This window comes from Mesitornis unicolor, unplaced genomic scaffold (assembly GCF_000695765.1).
Source record: "Mesitornis unicolor isolate BGI_N332 unplaced genomic scaffold, ASM69576v1 scaffold34355, whole genome shotgun sequence".
Classification (NCBI taxonomy): Eukaryota; Metazoa; Chordata; class Aves; order Mesitornithiformes; family Mesitornithidae; genus Mesitornis; species Mesitornis unicolor.
Window position 1 is genome coordinate 1 of NW_010185394.1, and position 7,496 is coordinate 7,496.

At 58.1% G+C, this 7,496-nt stretch overlaps 1 protein-coding gene across 1 annotated transcript in view; it reads right to left on the bottom strand.

Annotated features, from left to right (window-relative positions):
- Positions 1-20: 20 nt before the first annotated feature.
- The window catches only part of ASAP3 (ArfGAP with SH3 domain, ankyrin repeat and PH domain 3), a gene marked incomplete at both ends in the record, with an annotated part of 11,346 nt that continues 3,870 nt past the window's right edge, over positions 21-7,496 (bottom strand). Inside the window, 15 exons of the mRNA XM_010184832.1 lie at positions 21-128; positions 262-329; positions 412-527; positions 638-723; positions 1,162-1,342; positions 1,638-1,732; positions 2,200-2,333; positions 2,435-2,622; positions 2,715-2,763; positions 3,137-3,224; positions 3,657-3,726; positions 4,604-4,713; positions 5,216-5,302; positions 5,416-5,491; positions 6,257-6,342. Of these exons, the coding sequence (XP_010183134.1) occupies positions 21-128; positions 262-329; positions 412-527; positions 638-723; positions 1,162-1,342; positions 1,638-1,732; positions 2,200-2,333; positions 2,435-2,622; positions 2,715-2,763; positions 3,137-3,224; positions 3,657-3,726; positions 4,604-4,713; positions 5,216-5,302; positions 5,416-5,491; positions 6,257-6,342 (1,542 nt within the window). The remainder of the gene's footprint in view (positions 129-261; positions 330-411; positions 528-637; positions 724-1,161; positions 1,343-1,637; positions 1,733-2,199; positions 2,334-2,434; positions 2,623-2,714; positions 2,764-3,136; positions 3,225-3,656; positions 3,727-4,603; positions 4,714-5,215; positions 5,303-5,415; positions 5,492-6,256; positions 6,343-7,496) is intronic.

Below are 7,496 nucleotides of genomic sequence, written 5' to 3' on the forward strand. Positions count from 1 at the left end.
GTGGGGTGGCCCCCAGGTACCTTCTCATCCAGTTCGTCCTCACTGTCATAGGGGAAGTCGGAGGGGGGGTCCCAGTCGTAGTCGACGTGGATCTGCAGGGAGAGCTTCCCTGCCTGTGCCTGCTCCAGCTGCGGGATGGGGTGGGTGAGAGGGGTCTCAGCACAGGGGGACAGGTCACAAGAGACCCCCACCTCCACGCTAGCCCTCCCCCAGCATTTTGGTACCCCCTCCCAGCCTGAGCATCCCCCCCATCCCACCTACCAGCTCTTCGCACTCCACATGCTTGAGCCTCCTGGCCACGTCCAAAGCCGTCTCACCCGCTGCGTTCACTGCCCGAGGGACGAAAGGGACCAGATCCAGGTTACAGCTCCCACTGGAGAGCCCCAAATTCCCCCGATCCCACCCCCATACCCGTGGTGAAAGCAGCTTTGCCCTTCAGGAGCAGCTTGAGGCAGTTGGGTTGGTTGTAGAGCGCGCCATAGTGCAGAGCTGTGTTCCCATCCTGCGTCACCCGGTCCAGCGTCCCCCTGTGGGAAAGCCAAAACTCAAGAGCACGCAAAGCACCTGTCCCCTGTGCTCGGGGATGCTTCTCCCACAGGGAAATGGGCAGGGGACACAGTGGGCAGTGGGGACACACCCGTTCTGGATGATGAAGTCCACCAGAGGAAGGGACGATCTGTCAGCGTGGCGCACGGCCATGTGCAGCGCCAGCTCGCCTGTGTCCTGCCATGAGATGGAGAGGAGGAGAGAGGTGGAATAAAGGATGCTTCATCTTCCCCAGGATGAAGGGGAGAAGAGTCCTGGACCCAAAGAAGCTTCATCTGCATCAGGATGGAGGGGAGGAGAGAGCTGGACCAGAGGATGCTCATCTCCCCTGAGACAAAGGGAAAGAAGAGCTGGTTCCAAGGATGGAGGAGAGATGAGAGGTAGAGTCCAGAATGCTTCATCTCTCCCAGGATAGAAGGGAAGAGAGAGGTGGACCCAAGGACGCTTCATCTCCCCCAAGATGGAGAGGAGGAGGGAGCTGGACCTGAGGATGCTTCATCTTCCCCAGGGCCCATCTACACCCAAAGGCCAGGAGAACCCTGAGCACAGGCATCTAAAGCAGTAAAAATCCCCATTCGCTGCCCGGCAGAGGAAGTGGGGCAGCGTGGGGCTCACCTGGCCCTCGGGGCTGGCCAGGGGCTTGGCCAGGTCGTGGCCCTCGGCGAAGGCCTGCAGCAGGGCCAGGAGGTCGCGGGGTCGAATGGCGTCCCAGAGGCGGTGGGGGTCCTCGCGGCCGCTCTTCTGCACGTAGCGCCGCTCCATGTACTTGGCCACGATGTACTCCTTGCGGGCGGCCCTGCGTGACGGGCGGCACAGAATCAGCTTGGCTGGGCACAGAGACTGTACCCCCTCCATCTCCACCACAGCCAGAGCCACCCCAGATCCCTGCCTCCTTCAAAAACATTGGGATTAGGGAAAAACCTCCAAAAAAGGTAGAGATCCCCACCCAAATCTAAGTCAGTGACACCATGACCTCCCCTCTTCCATCCCTGGGCTGTCTCGGAGCTCACGGGCAGTGGTGCGAGGACACAAACAGACCACGCACCCTGCACTCCTCCTCCTCCCAGCCCACCCTGAGCCCCCTGACTCACATATCACTGCCGGCCGAGGGCTTGGGGCAGTCCTGCGTGGGCAGCGTAGCCTCCATGATCTCATTAAAGCGGGCATTCCCGACGCTGACGGCCAGCTACGGCGAGAGAGGGGACGGGGGGTGACGAGTCCTCCTGGCCACACTTGGCCTGGTCCATCCCCATCCTCAGTCTCCATCCCCAATTCCCATCACCCCCAATTTCTATCCCAGATGCAGACGGAATCCACTAGATCCCTCCAGGACCTTCCCAGAGCAGCATCTCCCCCGGGGACAATGCTCTTTCACATCAGGGGAAGTCTCTTTTAATAGGGAGTAAATCTTATTAATAGGGAAACCAATCATATTAATAGCAAAGCAATTAATAGGGAGCTTAGCAAGTGGCTTTGCAGACCTCCCCCACTCGTCCAGACCACTGTGCTGGGAGCTGCAAGCTGCCACTGGGGAAACTGAGGCAAGTTTGCAAGTGCTAGGCAGAGATGGGATGGAGGGGAAGGGATGGACTTTGCATCCCAGGAGGTTTGGGAGCTGCAGAGGGCAATCTCTGGGCTTAGGAGACCACTTACCAGCAGCTCCGAGGTGCTGAGGACATCCAGGGTGAGGGACTGGATGCGGGAGTAATGGACGCCCAGCTCCCGATGGATGCCAGAGCACTCGATGCACGTCAGGATCCCCAGGTTGGTGGAGAGCCACGTGGGGTCTGCCAGGGCAGGGGGTTGAGAATCACCACCCAACCCCTTGGGATGCTGAAACCTCTTGGGATGCTGAAACCCACCCCCAGGGTACCCAACCCCAACCTACCTGGCGCCCCGCAGTCGCAGCACTGCTTGTTTCCTGGCATGTTCTTCACCTCGCCGATCACCAGCTTGGTGAGTTCCTGTACGCTGCCATCCCCCCCTCCGCCCGCCACCGCCCCGCTGCCGTTGGGCTCCCCCTTGAAGGCGTTGCTCAGTGCTTCATCCTTGCTGTTCTGCAGCACCGAGACCCACCTGGGTGAGGGTGAGGGGGTTCCATCAGGAGGAGGAGGAAGGAAGAGGAGGATCTGGCATTGCAAGGAGTGGGGAAGGGCTGTCGTACTTACACAACACACTCCTGCTCGTCCTCTGCTTGGAAGTGATACGTCCTGTTGTCTGCAGGGATGGGGAGAAGGTGTGAGGAGGGGGATTTGGGGATGATCAGGACACCGGGAAGGAGCTGAAACTACTCCAAAAGAGTTGCTTTAAACTCAAATTAAATCATTGCGCGTCACTCTTCCATCACCCACGCCCTGTCATGAGCTCTTTTTGCCTTGAGCTTGCCAGATTTGGGAAAGGTTGGTCCTTCCTCCATAAAGGCAGCCAAGGAGATGCTCAGCACCGCATTAAAATGACAAATGGTGCCCAGATGCTGGTAAAACCCGCTTGGGATGCTCTGCTCCAAAAAGGGAGTTCCCACCATGCAGCTCAGCCACCTCCAGGTCAACGCCCCCCACCCCAGCCATGGCACCCTGCTCCAGGCACTCACGTGTCACCAGGTCGAAGCATTTCTTCTCCTCGGCATGGGGCCGCACTTGGCAGGTGAGGAGGTTCAGCTTGACGGGGGGACGGTTTATCTGCAGGGTGGGACGTGTATCACCCACGGTGTACCCCCCATGGGACAACCACCATGCCCAGATGGTCCCTTCTGGGACCCTTTGCAGGAGAACAGGGCTCAGAGTTGTCCCGGAGCCACGTCCTCTGTCTCCACTGCAGTTCCCAGCCTCCACCGCCAGGGGGCAGCACCACCACAAACCACTCCAGCCCCTTTGGCCTTGTCTGGAACCTCAACGCCCATCTCGCTGCCTCAGCCAAACCCACCGTCCCCTCGCATTGACGCCTATCAAACGTGGAGGACCTCATTTAGTACGTCCAGCCCCAGCTCGTACTAAATTTTAAGCCGAGCAGATCCGTGACCAGTTTGGGCAAAACTAAACCCGAAATCCAGTGGTCACCAACGCTCAAAGGGTGACTTCGAGGGTCAGGGCTGACACCCCTCTGCTCCTCACCGTGCTGTGGGAGATGGTCAGGCAGCCATACTTCACCCCACACTTCCTCTTCTGCCACACTTTGCGGATCCTGAGGAGGAGGAAGAGGAGGAGTGAGGAAGCTTTGCGCAGCTCTGATCGCCCACATCCAACCGCCTCCCACACCACTCACAGCAGCCCTCGGCAGAGGCCCGATGGCTTTGTGGATGTGAGGTTGCGCTTCCTGTAGCTCACAAACCATCCCACTGAGCAGGCTGGCCACAGGCCGTGCTGGCCAATAGCATCATCTATCTGGTAGCCCAGTTCAGCAAAGCATACAAGCACCCACTCAAAACCTGGTGCTCATCACCCAGAGGTCCACTGAGAAGGTGAAGACCTCCTCTTCAGAGCTCTGAGGGTTTTACTTTTCACCCTAGATGATCCCACCACAATCCTCTCTCCCTCCAATTTTATAACCCAAGGAATTTCTTCCTCTCCCATCAGCCCCACAGCTTTTCAGGGTCAGCTTGGCACTGGGTGGGTGTTCCTGGACATCCTCATCCAAGGCCAATACACCAACACAGCACAAGCTGCTGTGCCCAGTCAGTCACCCAGGAGAGCATCACAGGAGAAGGAGCTTGGGCATCAGACTCTACTGGGGGCCTTCACACAAGAAATGGGCCAATGACAAGAAACCATCGTGGGGGAAGGTCCCTGCACCCACTCCAAACCTCCTCCTGTCCCAGCTGCAGTTGGAGACGCCCCAACCCCTGGCCACCAGCTGTCCGGTCTCCTTCAGCCTGGGGAGAAAACCCTATTCTCCAAGCATTTACGGATGCTTAAGACCAGACAGGACCATTTGCACCTGAAGACCTAAAAGGGACCAAAAACCTGCCCCAAACAGTCCCACCTTGGGATGTGCCAGCTCTGGGGTCTCCCACAACCACAACGTTTTCCCAGCTCTCTGGATGAATGACACCCATCCTCACCCATCGCTCTTCTTGTACAGAAATCCCGACTTCTCCGTCCCGTACTGCTTGTTCCCTTGGTGCTGGTGGATGCTGTAGCCGCTGCCAGAGTTCTTCCTGCTCAGGTTTTCCTGAGCTCACCAGGGGAAAAAAAAAAAAGCACAGGATCACAGAGTCATTAATGTTGGAAAAGACCTCTAAGCTCATCCAGTCCAACTGTCAACCCAACCCCACCATGGCCACTAAACCATGGCCCCAAGTGCCACATCCACGGCTTCTTGAACCCCTCCAGAGATGGGGACTCCACCACTGCCCTGGGCAGCCCCTGCCAGTGCTTGACCACTCTTTCAGTCAAGAAATGTTCCCCTATATCCAATCTAACCCTCCCCTGGCACAACTTGAGGCCAAAGCATTTAAAAAGCAAAGTGAGAGGCGTGGAAGTGGCTGCTGCCCCAAAATGACCTCATCCTTACGTGGATGCAGTGCCCCCCAGAGACTCCCATCCCCTCCAAGCATCTCCCAGATCTCCTGCTCTGCTCCCACAGACGTCCCCTTTGGTCCCCAACTCCCCCTTTCCAGCCGCTCCCCATGCTTAGCACCCAGCACCCTCCCGTGCCCATCCTGGGGCCTCACCTCCTTGTTCTCCAGCTGCAGGATGCTGCGGAGGGCATCGCGGGTCTGCGTCAGCTGTTTCACCTCCTCCTCTTGCGCCTGGTGGAGCTGGAAAGGGAGGGAGCTGCCCTCACTGCTGCGCTGAACACGGGCAGTCTCGGGGGGGTGGCATCTCAGGGGACACATTGGAGCGGCGGGGGATGGCAGGCGGGAGGACTCACCGCATGGAGGGACACAGCCAGCTTCTCAATGAAGGGGTAGAGGTTCTGGGCAGCCTTCCAGCCGTCTTGGAAGAAACTGGGCATTTATTTCACGGGATTAAGATGCAGATGGGGAAGACAGAGAAAAAGAGGTTGTTTTTTTTTAGAGAAAACGTGGCAGGACACCATAGCAACCCCCCTGGGAAGCTGCTCTTATGGTTCCTCTGCTACTGGGGCCTAGGGAGACCCTGCCAAAGGACAACCCAGCCCATGGGGTCTGGATACCCCAAATATTTGGGGTGTTTGAGATGCAGGATTGGCCCCTTGCTCAGTGCAAGCTGATCCCAGTGGGGACCAGCCCTGCTGGAGGCCACATCCTGGGGTCCCTGGGTCAGATCCTGGGGTCCCTGGGTCACAGCCCAAGCTGAGGGCACGTTCCTGGCCAGCGAGACTGCTCCCTCCCTGCCTCAGTTTCCCCACTCGAGAGCTGGAGGAGATGATGAGGGACCAGGAAAGGCGAGTGGATGTTAATCCTTGTTCCAAACACCCTTGTTATGAGCCCCATGGCTAATGGCGGAGCCACTCGGCTGAACTCATCCCTGGAAATCTATCCAGAAACCGAATCATCGGCTGCATCCCGAGCCAGCCCCCTTCCCCCAGCCCTCACAGACACGTTTACAGCTCCTCCAGCCAACAAAGCACCTTTCAACTCCCCGATACAACCAGAGAGCAATGAGCTTTGCCCAGCATCTTCATCAACAGCTTTGTGCAGCTGGGACGGTGCCCCCAGACCCTCAGGGGACCTCACAGAGCGGATGATGGACCCTGGGGATGAGCTCCCCCCAATCTTGGTGGGACCTACTTGTGCTGAGCGTGGAAAAACTTGATGAGGCTCTGCAGGAAATCTGGTCCCTGCTTCATCTGTGACTCGCTGGCTTTCAGCAGGTACTGGAGGAGGAGAAGACACCCCGTTAGGTGATGGAGACAAGGACCGGCTGAAAATAAAGAGCAAGAGCCTGCGGGGGCCTCAGCTGCCTTCCCTGCGCAGGGAGGAGGGTTCAGTCACTGGCGGGGTTTCAAGAAGTCGAGTCACGACGTTGGGTTCGAAGGCAGCTCGCTGGGGACCACCCTCAGAAAACCTGGCTCGGGAAGTCCTCCCAGCCCTGAGAAGTTCAAGGAGGGAGGCAGGCCCCCGGGGTTTCCAGCCAAGCGTGCTTCTCCCGCTGCTCATTACTTCTGGAGTTAATAAATAACCGAAACGCAAGGCAGCTCGAGAAGGAAAAAAACAAAATTTTAAAAAAAAAAAAGCCCAAGTATTTTTTTTCCAGACATGACCCCTTCGCTCCCAAAAAAATCAGATTTCAAGCAGCGAGCGCCTGCAGCACATCAGCTTCGGAGGTCTGCAGCCCTCGCTGAGGTGTCCCACGGGATGGGGAAACACAGCTTTATATGTCAACGTCATCCATCACTGCAGGCAGAAAAGACCCAGAGCTTTGCTCACCCTGAGCAAAATAAAGGAGGGGAAGAGATTTCCCCTGTGAGCTTCTCTCTGGGCCGGCGCAGCTGCTGAGGGTGGTTTTGAGGGGAGGGGAAGCAGCCCTGAGCTTCCCATGGTGGAGATGGAGCCTCCCAGTGCCACAGACACCCCTGCCCAGCACAGGGATGCACAACATTGCATTCAACCGACTGCGCCCCCTGAACAAAGATCTTGAAGGTCTTCTCCAACCTTAATGATTCCGTGACTTCCCAGCCCTGTCACCCACACCCTGGGGTGATGGTGGCAGGGGACAGTCCCAGGCAGCGCTGGCTGAGATCCTCGAGCAAAGGGATGCTCCCAGCATCGCCTGGGTCCAGGTCCAGCTCCATCCACCACCCCACGGCCCCTGGGGGTGCACGATAGCCCACAACAGGCAGATGTGACTACTCCTGGGTTGAAACCACATCATGCCCCCATACCAGCAAGCACCAAATACCACCCGCTATGGTCACCACCAGCCCCAGCCCCCTCAGAAAGCTGCTCTGCACCATTTCCAGGGTGGCAGCGGCTCTCGTGCACGCCGGCACACACACGCACGTGCGCCCGCTCGCACGCAGCCGCCGGG